The following is a 14,447-nucleotide window of genomic DNA, read 5'->3' as shown; positions in this document are numbered from 1 at the left end:
TTTTGTCCTTTCTCAGGCTTGGGGTCTGTCGGAACCCTGGGCGGGATTTCCTGAGGCTATAGTGATAGTTGCCGGAGTTGCATTGGAATTCCAAATCATATGCAAAACCAAAAATTTCACAGTTCCACATATTGTGTGTGTGCTTTGTGTGTTTCTCTGTCTCTGTCACTGTCTCTATCTCTCTGTCTCTCTCTGTCCCTGTTTCTCTCTCTGTCTCTCTCTGTCTCTATCCCTTTCTTTGTCTTTATCTCTCTTTCTCTCTCTGTCTGTCTCTGTCTCTGTCTCTCCCTCTCTCTCTTCTCTCTCTGTCTCTGTTTCTGTCTCTGTTTCTCTCTCTCTCTCTCTCTCTCTCTCTCTCTCTCTCTCTCTCTGTGTGTGTGTGTGTGTGTGTGTGTGTGTGTGTGTGTGTGTGTGTGTGAAACAGAATTTAAAATTATGTCTGTACTTTTAAGAATCCTGGTAAAAGTTTGTTAGAATTTTACTGGTAGTATATAATTATTTAATAATCCACTGTTATTTCCTAAAGTGTACATTTTAAAATCTTCTCCTACGATATGTTTTCACCAGCATAGAAGGGCAGTACAATTGGAATGTTTTAACAATTTATTTATTTATTATATATAAGTATAGTGTAGCTGTCTTCAGACACTTTTACATCTTTCTCTGTCCCTGCTCGCTCTGGCCCCACTTACTCTAGCCCTGCTCACTCCAGCCCAAATATTTATTTATTTATCATATGTAAGTACACTGTAGCTGTCTTCAAACACCCCAGAAGAGGGCCTCAGATCTCATTATGGATGGTTGTGAGCCACCATGTAGTTGCTGGAATTTGAACTCAGAACCTTTAGAAAGGCAGTCAGTGCTCTTAACAGCTGAGCCATCTCTCCAGCCCCAAATCTCTAGTCTTAACTTATAATTGTGAATTTTGATAAAATATCATCACTTTGAAGTTTCAGTGAAAAGAAGGACATGAACCAGATAAACTTTATTGGATTTTATCCATGTCAGTTTTTGTATCTATATCAATATATTCCTGCATGAGAGAAATAAACCGAAACATTTTTAGCATAGTCAGAAAGAAAATTCTTAACGAGTTTTCAGGATAATAAATGATAAGACAATGAACATTTTCTCTCCAGTGACTATGTAAGGCAGGACCAGCCAGGAATGCACAGGTCACAGAAGCAGTAGAACAGCTGGAACAGGGTCCTTCCAGTATCCATCTGCACCCGGAGCTGTGGTTATTGTACTCTGTGCATGGGTCCTGAGAGGGGAGAGCTCTTCTTCTAGAAGTGCTAACACAGGCTTACAGGCCCACAGGAAGGACAAGATCAAGCCAGAGACAGCAAGAACATCTAGCACCAGAGATAAACAGATGGCAAAGGGCAAGTGCAAGTACCTTACCAACAGAAACCAAGGGTACATGGCATCATCAGAGCCTCATTCTCCAACAACAGCAAGTCCTGAATAACCCAACACACCAAAAAAACCCAAGATGTGGATTTAAAATCATATCTCATGATGCTGATAGAGGACTTTAAGAAGGACATAAATAACTCTCTTAAATATATACAAGAAAACAGGTAGAAGCTCTTAAAGAGGAAACACAAAAATACAAAGAACTCCAAATAGATTGGACTAGAAAAGAAATTCCTCTGCTCTTCATTACCACATTTTTTTTCCTTCTGGGATTTACCAGTAACCCTGACATGAAAGAGGCTTTATTCATTGTGTTATTGGTTGTATAACTTACTTTATTTTTGGTTTTTCATGACAGGGCTTCTCTGTGTAGCCTTGGCTGTCCTGGAACTCACTCTGTAGACCTGACTGGCCTCGAACTCAGAAATNCGCCTGCCTCTGCCTCCGGAGTGCTATGATCAAAGGCATGTGTCACCACACCCAGCTTAACATACTATTCTTGTAGCAAATGTTGGAATGATCATTTTGATCAGAATGGATCCCCAGCTTCACACACCAATGTACTTCTTCCTCAGCCAACTTTCCTTCTCTGACCTGTGCTATTCCACTAAAGTGGGACCAAAGATGCTGTTGGACCTTATTGCGGAGAATAATCCAATTTCCTTTGTTAGCTGTTTCCTGCAATTCTTATTAGTTTGTACCTTTATAGATACTGAATGCATGCTTCTGGCTGTAATGGCCTTTGATAAGTACAAGGCTATCAGCACACCCCTGTTGCATGCGGTGGACATGTTTGCTACCAGTTCCTAACTGGAATCTATCTGTTGGGAACTATACACAGTTTCATACAAAACCCATTGGCATTTAACTTATGTTTCTGTAGCTCTACTCATATTAATCAGTTCTTCTATGATTTTCCTGCTGTCTTACTCCTTTCCTGTTCTCATACACAGGTCAGTGAACTAGTGTTATTCATCCTTTTGGGATTCATTGAATTGGACACCATCTCAAGTGTCTTGGTCTCCTATTGTTACATCATCTCATCAGTCTTGAAGATCAGCTCTGCTGGAGGATGCTTCAAGGCTTTCTCCACTTGTGCCGCTCACCTTACTGCAGTTGGGATTTCCCAGGGGACCATGCTCTTCATGTGTTTCAGACCAAGTTCTGCCTACTCTCTAGACCAAGACAAAATGACATCTGTCTTTCACCTCCTCATTATCCCCATGATAAACCCTCTGATTTACAGTCTATGGAACAAAGATGTAAAAGAAGCCCTGGTCGGCCTCAGAAGTAAAAGCTGGTTTTAAGGAAATTTACTGAATACACAGAAATGTATGATGGGTTTTTGGTTTTATACTGCACAAAACAAAATCAATAATATCGCAATTTTAATTTTAAAATGTTTGTACCAAAATTGATTAATAAGAAACAATTTGAGACCATCATATGTGTCCTATTAATTTATTGCCTCTAGCAATGAGTGCCGGCAACTAGCTCCAGCTGCTAGGTTCAGGTCCTGTGACAGAGATGGGGTGTACATGAAATTGAAGATACTGACTATCTGTTGATTTTCAAGCAAGTGGCCATCTTTGTACAGCCAAAATAATCTTGCTCATTTGAGCAGTGACATCATTGGCTATTTTATTAAAGAAATCATAACATCAACATTTTAAAAAATCTCTACAATTACAAAAATTCCCCAATAACTTCACTTAGTCCTTCTCCCTTGCTGTAGGGTCAATCACTACCTAAACTTATTTTGCATTACAAAGCTAAACTTCAGCGAGGAAAAATTAAAACTCTTCAAAAGCATGTCCTATAGACACTTACACACACATGAGCAGTTACATAGTTATATAAAGTAAGAGACAGAATTAAACATTTGTGGCTATACGTCCACCCATCCATAGCACCCCCACTGTCATAATACTTTTTAAATTGCAGATAGAGATGTGTTTATGGTACCATGTATTGTTTCCTGATATGCACCTGATAGCATCTTTCCAAAAACCATTTTTAAATTTATGCTAAATCCCTATTTTTTACGTCTTTGTTGATCAGACATAGCTTCCTCATTTTAAGCCTCTGTTAATACTTTCCATGGCACAGTTAGGTATGCAGGACCCACCACTCTCCTCAACTGCTACAGGCTTACTCAGTGTGACTGTAGCTGTTTCTCTAGGGATGTGATTATATGAAAGTACCTAGGAATAATTATCACATCTGGAGAATCCATAGGGCAAGAAAAAAGAGGAGGGTTTTTTACCACTCGAAAGACTATTGTGAAAACATGGAATCATGCACAGGACTTTGAGTCTGCATGATCCCTGCCTTGCCTGTGACCAACAGAGTGAAACTAAATTTTGCTATGAGTGTGAGTGTAGACATAGTGAAAGGATGGAGATCTTTTAGCAATTGTGATCTGGGTAATAAGCATAGAATTCACCAAATTTACCACAAGATTTTGCCAATTGGAAAGGGGTTTCCAAAGGTTTTTCTACAGTAGAATCCCATCAGTGAATCACTCATATGCTGTTCCCTGCAGATGTTACATGGCTACTGCCAAATGTGCAGTGCTCTGTTCAGAAAATAATATTTTAGAACTCCCTGATGAATTAATAGTTAGTAGTGAAGGACTTCTAGTTTCCAACAGATGATATTTTGTTATGTAACCATTAACAGATAAACTGGTGGGTTTTGATATAAATTCACATTAATATACCCTTGTGTTAAGAATGTATCTCCTTAAGTTATGTTATTAGTATATAAACTAAGGTAAGTGATAAAAATTAATGAAGGTATAATTTTCACTGAAGATATTTGTGCCTACATAGAAGAGGAGATGAAATCCTTGGCCTTTGAGGTCAAATGAGGACAGTAAGAAGTGATCTTAATCTGGACTTTATCCAGACACTGTCTACAGACTCTTGACTTTGGATTACCACTTTTCTGAATTGTGATTTACATCTTGAAATGGGCCTCAACTATGGTATTTTCTAATACAAACTCATAGAAAGATGGAAAAGATCATGGCACTCTTGGAAGAAAACATTAAATGGAATAAATTACAATATTAAATAATGATATGGCACAGATTGTCACTAATTATGGTATTGCATTCATGTACATATTCCATATCTCACTGTCACATTATCAGTTATTATCACATGTTAAGTGAAATTGGATATATATATATATACATATATGTCTGTATAAAGTTACCTGTTGAAGAAAGTGCATAGTCAGACTTCCTTAGAGGTAGAGGAAAGAAACTGCATATCAAAAAGGGACTTATAGGGGTGACATACAGGTTTTAACCCAGCATATCCAACAATGAGAGTCCTTGATAGAAAGGTTAAGAATCCATGAGTTGTTGAGTGTACAAAGTTGAATGCCTCAGCTAAACTGTAGTCTATATTTAGTCTAATCTGAAGGAAGAGGTTCTGATTCCAGTAAAGGAATGCTTTAGCATCAAACAGATGAACTTGCCAGCAAGGGTCAGGGCATACAGACAAATACGTTTCTTCATCACTGTCCTTTTTTGTATACTGTCAGTATGGTCCAAGTTGAGGGTGGGCTTTTGTACCTCTTATGGTATGCTTGAAATTATCTCCCCAAAATGTACCCAGCTGGTTGAGTTTTAGTTGGTTCTATATTCAGTCAAGTTGTCAATCAAAGTTAGCCATTAGGATGATTATGAAATAAGTGAAAAGTAAGTTTAGTTTCTAAATCAAATACAACTTATTCATGAATTCATCTCTCTAAATTCATTAGGTTGAGAAATGTATTGTCTGATGTTATTTTTATGAAATTAATAAGTGGTATTGAAGATCTGGCAGATAGTGTCCTGTCTTTCTGCCCTGTGACTCTTCTGATGTGAGGTACAAAAGATGTCAAAATGTTGTATCTGAAATTATTCCATGTTAGCATGTATTATTTCCTTATGTGCTTAATCTCTAAAATAAATCTTTTCTATGTGTCAAGAAGTTGAATGAAATGGGAAAACATTAAATCCATTTAGGGGTTAGCTTTATAACTTTGGGTTTATATGAATAACCTTTGCCCTTTATTCTTTTTTTTTCTTCCTGAAGATGCTATAAATATAAAAACTATCCGATGATTTATTTGTATATAGGTGCATCAGAGTCAACTTCAATCTTATTTTACAAAATCAGGATCTGAATATTTAGTGTTTTTAGTGTTTCCAGACACCATAGTTTATCTGTAGACATTCATATCCCAATATTGTAGAATCCCCTGACAATATTGGATCAAGAAAAGTTTGAAGTTGAGGTTTCAATCCATATATATCCAGAATATTGACTTATAACTATTGTCTTTTATTTAAAATATAAATACTGATTAGTAGAACTGGGAAGCATCCATTACATTTCTGCAGATCTAAAAAGGTTATTTGTTTGTTTTTTCTCTGTCATGTCTCTTTGTATTTGCCATCTTGCTCAAAGGGGATGAATTACTCATATTCAGTAACTTTTCACTGAAGTGATTACTCATTGAGAATGTTACATTATTCTCACTGGTAAAGATGTTATTTTGACGGAAATAAATTATTTTCTTTACCTATTCTCAGCAATAAAATGTAATGCTGACAAGTTTTTATCAATTTGACTCGATTCTGAGACAACTAAGACATTTGGAAACATCTCTGAATGTGTTTGAACAACATTTATTGGGGGTGTTGACATGTGGGAGACTGCTTAGCAGAAGGTAAGACCTATGTAGAACATAAGTGGTATCTTCCAGTGATCTGGGTGTTCTATGAAAAGAAATTGGTGATATAGTCTTGAGATTGTGAAGATTTTTATTCTTGATTGAATACACCTATAGATGTTGTCATCGTTATGAATATCAGGCTCAATGCTTTTAACCTTTCCAAGTTGAATCACACACTCTCAAAAGTTCTTATACCATCAGCACTGACATAGGACTACTAATCTAGGTCCCTGTCTTCTTGGAAAGAGAAGATATAAAGGTAAAAATCAAACAAATGATTTTAAATAAAGGGAACTTCTCTTTTTAACAGGGATTATTATAGAAAACTGTAATCAATCAAAGTGCAGAATTGTGGAGTCCTGTCTCAACTGATACAACACAACTCCTATACCTAGATTTTAGGAGACTGAGCACTGGGTCCCCAAAGAAGGAGTCAGAGAAAGGAATGAATGAGCTGAATGTGTTTACAACCCCATAGGAAGAACAACAATATCAACCAACCAAACACCCCAGAGCTCCCAAGGACTAAACCACCAATCAAAGAGTATACATGGAGGGACATATGACGCAAGCCACATATGTATCAGAGGATGGCCTTGCTGGGCATCAATGGGAGGAGAAGCCCTTGGTGAAGGCTCAGAGCCCCAGTGTAAGGAAATGCTGGGGAGTAGAGGTGGGAATGGGTGAGTGAATGGGGGAACACCCTAATAGAAGCAAGAGGAATGCAGATGGGATGGGGGTTCCTGGGGGTAAATGGGCAAGAGTATAACATTTGAAATGTAAATAAAGGAAATATCCAACTTAAAAAAAAGCAAATACAAGTAGAATTAACTTATAAAAAAAGATTCAGGGACCATTGTAAATGGGGGGTGTAAAGATTTGTAAAAGCCAGAAGACTATGTACTTTTTTAATTAATTTATTTTTTACACTCCATATTCCATTCCCTGCCCTCCCATCACTCCCCGGCTGCTCCACACCCCATACCTCCTCCCTACCACCCTGTCTCTCCGTGGATGTTCCCACTCCTATCTCACCTGACCCTGGGGCCTCCAGTCTCTTGAGGGTTAGGAGCATCATCTCTGAATGAACACAGACCTGGAAGTCCTCTACTGTATGTGTTCTGGGAGCCTCATATCAGCTGGAGTATGCTGTCTGTTTGGTGGTCCAGTGTTTGAGATATCTTGGGCGTCCAGGTTCATAAAGACTGCTGGTCCTCCTACAGGATCAACATTCTCCCCAGCTTCTTTCTGCCTTCCCTAATTCAGCAACAGGGGTCAGCTGCTTCTGTCCATTGGTTGGGTGCAAATATCTGCATCTTACTCTTTCAGCTGCTTGTTGGCTCATTCAGAGGGCAGTCATATTAGGTCTCTTTTTGTGAGTGCTCCATAGCCTCAGGAGTATTGCAGGCCTTGGGACCTTCCCTTGAGCTGGATCCCACTTTGGGCCTGTGTCTGGACCTTCATTTCCTCAGGTACCACTCCATTTCCATTCCTGTAATTCTTTCAGACAGGAACAATTAGGGGTCAGATATGTGACTGTGGAATGGCAACCTTATCCCTCACTTGATGTCCTGTTTTCCTGCTGGAGGTGGGCTCTATAAGTCTCCCTTCCTCCAGTCTGATATTTCATCTAAGGTCTCTACCTTTGATTCCTGTGAGTCTCATACCTCCCAGATCTCTGGTACATTCTGGAGGGTTCCCCCAAACTTTTATTTCCAGAGGTTGCCTGTTTCCATTCTTTCTGCTGGCCCTTAAGACTTCTGTCCTTTTCCCTCACCCAGTGCCAGATCAGGTTCCCCTCTCTTCCTCCCTCCCTCCCCACTTGTGATTGCTTTCTTCTATTTCCCAAGTGGGACTGAGGCTTCCTCACATGGGCACTTCAGCTTGTTGAACTTTTAAAGTTCTGTGGACTGTATCTTGGGTATTCTATATTTTTTTATTCTTTTTGGCTAATATCCACTTATTAGTGAATATATACCATGCATGTACTTTTGGGTCTTAGTTACCTCACTCAGGATGATATTTTCTAGTTCCATCTGTTTTGCTTGCAAAACTCAGGATGTCTTTGTTCTTAATAGCTGAGTAGCATTCCATTATGTAAATGAACCACATTTTCTGTATTCATTCTTCTGTCGGGACATTTGGGTTGTTTCTAGCTTCTGGCTATAACAAATAAATCCACTATGAACATAATAGAACATGTTCATGCCCCTGTGGCACGGTGGGGCGTCTTTTGCATATATTCCCAAAAGTGGTATAGCTTGTTCTTCAAAGAGTAAGAGATTTTTATGTGACATTATGTTTCCTAAAAGTGTCAATATCTATACTCAAAAAGTGTCATTAACAAGACTATATTAAACAAGACCTGGATGAGGACTACTCTAATAGACATGCAAATGATGACAGGGAAAGCACAGGAGGCCTCAACACTAAAGAGAGAAATACAAGTGATTTATCAGAGATGCTGAGAGAGGGAAAAAAGTCTTCCCCAGGGAAGAGAACACCAACTGGCTACCCAGTACCAAATGTTCTGTTCAGCATCATAGGCATAGAAGTAACACTGATCAAACTGAGCAGGTACAATTTATGTATGCAGGTGTGTGTGTCTGTGTCTGTGTCTGTGTCTGTGTCTGTGTGTATATGTGTGTGTTTCTTATGCATGTGTCTGTAACAGGAATTAAAGTAAAAACAGGCCTTTAATATGAAAAAAATATGGGGGAGATGCATGGAAATAATGCTTAAAGGAAGGAAAGTAAGAGAGTACGCAACTATTTTATAATCTCAATACAAAATAAAAAGCAACTGGCAGTATTGGCATGCTTTTAAATTAGATGCCAAAAAGATTGCCTTGTACATGGAAGAATCTGAGCAAATAAGGAAAGAAGCAATATCATTAACTATTCAATTTGTTCATTTAATGCATGGTTTCATTAGAAATCCTGGTCAATATCTGTTATTCACCAACATGGAGTCAAGGACATGGAGAGAAAATGATAACTATGGGTGTAATATTTGGGTATTCCCAAAGAAAATACTGAGTAAGAAATTTAATTAATCACTTTAGAATAATCCAAAAGTGTCTGAGCCTCAAGAGAATTAAATCTCAGCAGCCTTAGATGAATATAAACGTGATCAACTTATCTTCAATTGACATTAGAAGGATAGAAAGATTCTCTCATTGCAGGTAGGTTTCTAAGTGGTTATCTGGAAAAATATTTTTAAAAATTCTTTCATTTACATTAAGATAAAACAAGAATAATAAATAGCTTTATAAATCCCTATGTAGGTTAATAAATTCTACCATGTATCTATAGGTGTTATTTTCTTATTAGACATTTATGAATTTGACTCTTCATTTCTCCTGTATGAAGAATAAAAAGCTTTCAAATACTTTTTGTCTAATTAAAATATACAAGTAAATCATTTTTTAATCCAAATGCAAATGATGTGATGTATGCAAATTTATAATTCATCTAGTTTTAATAACAATGAATATTATATAGCAATATGTGTGTAATCAAGCCCATGTGAAAAAAAAAAAAAAGCCATACTGTATGGAGTAAATACATATTACAACACAGTGCCCTTTATTTAAGGTTAATTAGTTGAAAACCTCTATATCATCATCATCATCACTATTATTAACAGTGTTTGAAAGAAACCATGTACCTTCAAGATCTAAGCAGTAATTGTGTGAAATGCTGGTGGTAAGTGTTATACACAGGAGAAAATAGCTTTAATTGTTTTATTAGATATTAAGTACAATTTTGAATTATCTTTAAATATTAGTATGCAAAAATTGTTCTCTGTTGTACTCTCACCTTTCAATTGGAAACTTATTCATCATAGCTTTTCTTTAAACCATTATGCTATGATTAATTATCATTCAGTCTGCTCCCCCTCTCTGTCTCTGTTTCTCTGTCTCCACTTAATATAAAAACAATGGAGTACAATGATACCCCACAACGTTCACATAGGACTGCTTCATGTAGACACATGATACCAAAGCATTTTATTTATGAAATTTTGCTGCTTTGCTGTTTACCTCAAATCTTTATTTAAATGAAACATTCCATTTAAGAGTAGGCTAAGCAAAACTGTCTGTTACTACCATTTCTTGCAAATTCAAGCTTAGTTTTTGAAGATTCTTGTCTTATGAACACATTTAAGTGATAAAAGAGTTTAGAAAGATAGTAAAGTGATAAACACATTAATAAATTGTGTTTTATTTTTATGTAAACACTTTAAAATTTGAAATATTACTACAACTATCTCAATTTATTGTCTAATGATATTATTGAATTCATATATATCTTATAGTGAGTAACCTAACAAATGTAGTGATAATAATAATGACTATAATAAGAATACATATGATAGAGCTTATATTAGGATTTGTCTGTAATTTCTCAATTACTTTATATTACATGTCATTATACATCATTGTTTATATAAATGTGTTAATGAATAATGAGTTAAAGAAAAGTCAGATGAATCATGGTTTACAAATATAGACAGGTAGATGACAGAAACATGTAGACAAAATCACATACAATTCAATTTAATCATTATTATTACTTTTCCATGATCATGCCACATTACAACTATAATTTATGTTACTCATTTTGTTCATTTCCCTGTGTACCTAGTAGATTCCTTTAATACAATTAATTTCTTTATTATATATCTAGAATCATATCAAACCCTAACAGACCATTGCCTTGCTAATTTTTTTACTGTTTAGATCATGAACAGAGAAGAATGGACAAGAAAAACTGCTCATCTGTGCCTGAGTTTCTTCTGTTGGGAATTACCAACAAGCATGAAATGAAAGTTGCTTTGTTCATAGTGTTTCTGATTGTTTACCTCACTATTCTTCTGACAAATGTAGGAATGATCACACTGATCAGAATGGATCCCCAGCTTCACACACCAATGTACTTCTTCCTCAGCCACCTCTCATTCTCTGATCTCTGCTACTCCACTGCAGTTGGACCCAAGATGCTCTTAGACCTTCTTGAAGATAATAATCCAATTTCTTTTGTTGGCTGTTTTCTCCAACTCCTGATTGTCTCAATTTTTATAGATGTTGAGTGCATGCTGCTGGCTGTGATGGCCTTTGATAGGTACAAGGCCATCAGCAACCCCCTGATGTATGCTGTGGACATGTCTAGTAAAGTTTGCTACCAGTTTTTAACTGCAATCTATGTGTTGGGAACTATAGATGGTTTCATACATACCTCATTGGCATTCAGCTTATGTTTCTGCCACTCTATTCAGATCAATCATTTCTTTTGTGATTTACCTCCAGTCTTGCTTCTTTCATGTTCTGATACACATGTCAATGAACTGGTATTATTTATGCTTTTTGGTTTCATTGAACTAAGCACTATCTCAGGAGTTCTTGTATCCTACTGTTACATCATCTCATCTGTCTTAAAGATTAGTTCTACTGGTGGGTGGTTCAAAGCTTTCTCCACCTGTGCCTCTCACCTGACTGCAGTTGGGATTTTCCAGGGGACCATGCTCTTCATGTATTTCAGACCAAGCTCTGCCTACTCTCTAGATCAAGACAAAATGACATCCATCTTTTACCTCCTCATTATCCCTATGGTAAACCCTCTGATTTACAGTCTACGGAATAAAGATGTAAAAGAAGCCCTGGTCAGGCTCAGAAGTAAAAGGTGGCTTTAAGGGCATCTTATATGTACAGAAATGCATTTGCAATAGCTATTTTGTATTCCAGCATTCCCCTGAGTCAATATCATCTGTTTGTACAATAATCAGAATTTATGTAGCATGCCCTAATAATAAAATAAAGGCTTTAGATTCTAAATATATCTTAATGTATTAGTTTATTTTGCTAATATTTAATTTTCGTGTTAAGAAGCTTTTATTAACAATTCAACTTTAAAGTATTTATATTGTGCTCTTCAGTTTTAAACATACTATAATATGATTTATTATATTTCCTTACATGTGTATACTCTAAATTTCTTCACAAATCAGATAGATAATTCAAGGGCTATGTTTATATACCTTTGGAATAAAAAATGGTTCTATGAACTTTGTGTTTAGGCTTAATTGAATCCCATGTTGCAAGAGAGAGAAAAAGAAAGAGAGAGAATGAGAGAGAGAAACATAGAGAAAGAGAGTGAGAGAGAGATTGGCTATTTTTTATTTCATTGACTTTATTTTGAATTGCATCTTCTTAGACATAAATGTATGGCTGTGTGGTAGAGTTCATAATTAAGAAAATAGTCTTAGCATGTCCATGCCAGAGTTTTCTTTAAGAAAAAAAATATATATTTGTCTTGGTTAGGGTAACTATTGCTGTAAAAAAAACTACAATCAAAAAGCAACTTAGAAAAAAATTATTTGTTAATCTTTTACTTTGTCCTTGCTATTTGTCAGGAATTCAGTACAGAAACTCAAGTAGGGCACAATTCTGGAGTCAGGAGCTAAGGCAGAAGCTAAGGCGCTATGCTCCTTACTGGTTTCCTCCCGATGGCCTTCTCATCCTACTTTTTTTATAGAATCCAGGACCACCAGCCCAGGACAACAAGGGACTATGTAAGTCCCCTTCAACAACTAATTATGAAAATGCCTTATATCTAGATGAGTTTTTGTAATACTCATGGTTTTATTAAGTACCTATTTTACCCCTGCTAAAACTGTATGTTGAACACAGACCTAAGTAAGATTTCAACTTTCCACTTTTCCCCAACTAAGGGAAATTTTCTTGTACAGAGATTTTTCTATGCAGCCCAAGTTACCTACATTAGAGAACATTACAGAGAAAACAGTATTGTCTAAGGAAATACAGATTCCTCAAACACAACAACTTAGTTTTACATGTCAATGGACTTTCTCCTCTAAGTGTGAGGTCTAAATTATGCATTGAATGAATAATTAGAAAACCAAAGAAAGGAAAGACATATCAAATTTGGGTAAAGCATTTTAAAAAATTACAGAATGCCTTAGTCATAACTAAGGAAGTACTCATACAGAAAATATGTTGAGCTAGTTGTTTAAAGAATGGGTACTGATGTGGCCTGTCCTCCTTTTAACATAACTGTAACCACTTTGTATTTAGACTCTATTTTGCTCATAAGGTACAATCAAGTTTCAGTTCTCACATTCTATTTCCAAGAAGTAATTATCCATAACTAGCCCTGAAGAATATTACTTACAAGCCAAAAAATTATCTTTGAATTACTTATGCTCTGGTTTGTCAGTGTACTGGAACTCTACCTGTATACCTCTCCTCTTGCCACACTCAAGAACAATCAGCTTAAAGGTTAGCATATAATACTTTGTCTAGGCGGCCAAAAATATTGTACTCCGTCCTTGAATTGCACAGGTTCAAAACAAATGGGATCCCACTGCTGAGAGGGGCAAGTTGGCACAAGATACCATTGCTAACCAAAAAACTATCTCTAGTTGACAGTCACCTGAAGGAAAAATTAGTTTTCTTCAGTGGAGTTTAACTGGGTATATCAAACATACTTACCAACAGGCCTCATTTCTAGCAGTGGATGTTACATATGGATATTATGAAGACATTTTCTCATTGTTTCCTCACTTCAGATACCTCTATTTTGCATGTCAAGTTGACACAAGACTAGCAAGATCAGTAAAAGATCCTGGTATATAATCCTTGTGGGCTAGAGTTACCAATGGGCTCTCCATGTTTCTTCCTTTTCCTCTACTCCAGCCACAGAGAAATGTTCTCTGCTACAAGACTATCACATCCTTAAGTAGTATCTATTATTATTATTCAGTTTTGTAAAATCTGTACCTGCAAAGTGTATTGTAAAAATCTATTCACTCTCATAGCATTCCATGTCAATACAGCAGACAGAAACAGAAATTTAAAAGTCATACAATGTCAGAACACAGGTATTGAACATTTATAACATGTTGGTAAATTAAATGTATGTTTATTAATAGGTTGTTAAATAGTATAAAAAGTGAATACAAATATAACAATATAGAAATAAATGTTATAGTCCTGTTCCTCCTCTCCGCTTTTCTTTTTCATCGTTCTGTGATGATGTCACTGAAGTACTAAAACAGCAAATCAGCTTCCTGAGAACATATGGCCCTTAATTTGAATGCTTGCATAAAACAAAGGGACACTGTTTTCCATTAAAATTTATGTATTTCTTTTATCAAAAAGAGAATGTTTTCATATTATATATCTCAATTATACTTTCCTCTTGTTCTACTATTTCAAGTTCCTCCCCATCTACCTTCTCATGAGGATCCACTCTAACAACACCCTTCACAAT

General features: G+C 36.3%; 1 protein-coding gene and 1 pseudogene across 1 annotated transcript; both read left to right on the top strand.

The window, feature by feature from the left end:
* The first annotated feature begins 1,375 nt into the window (after window positions 1-1,375).
* LOC110317943 lies at window positions 1,376-2,726 on the top strand (annotated as a pseudogene).
* Window positions 2,727-10,857: 8,131 nt separating this feature from the next.
* On the top strand, window positions 10,858-11,908 carry LOC110319053 (olfactory receptor 5W2-like). The gene has a single exon (XM_021194465.1). It carries the CDS (start codon window positions 10,915-10,917, stop codon window positions 11,845-11,847), a length of 933 nt encoding a protein of 310 aa, XP_021050124.1. The 5' UTR covers window positions 10,858-10,914; the 3' UTR covers window positions 11,848-11,908.
* Window positions 11,909-14,447: the final 2,539 nt, after the last annotated feature.

The sequence above is a fragment of the Mus pahari genome, chromosome 3 (genome assembly GCF_900095145.1).
Source record: "Mus pahari chromosome 3, PAHARI_EIJ_v1.1, whole genome shotgun sequence".
Lineage (NCBI taxonomy): Eukaryota > Metazoa > Chordata > Mammalia > Rodentia > Muridae > Mus > Mus pahari.
Note: the sequence above shows the minus strand (reverse complement) of the source record. Positions and strands in the feature narration are given on the sequence as shown.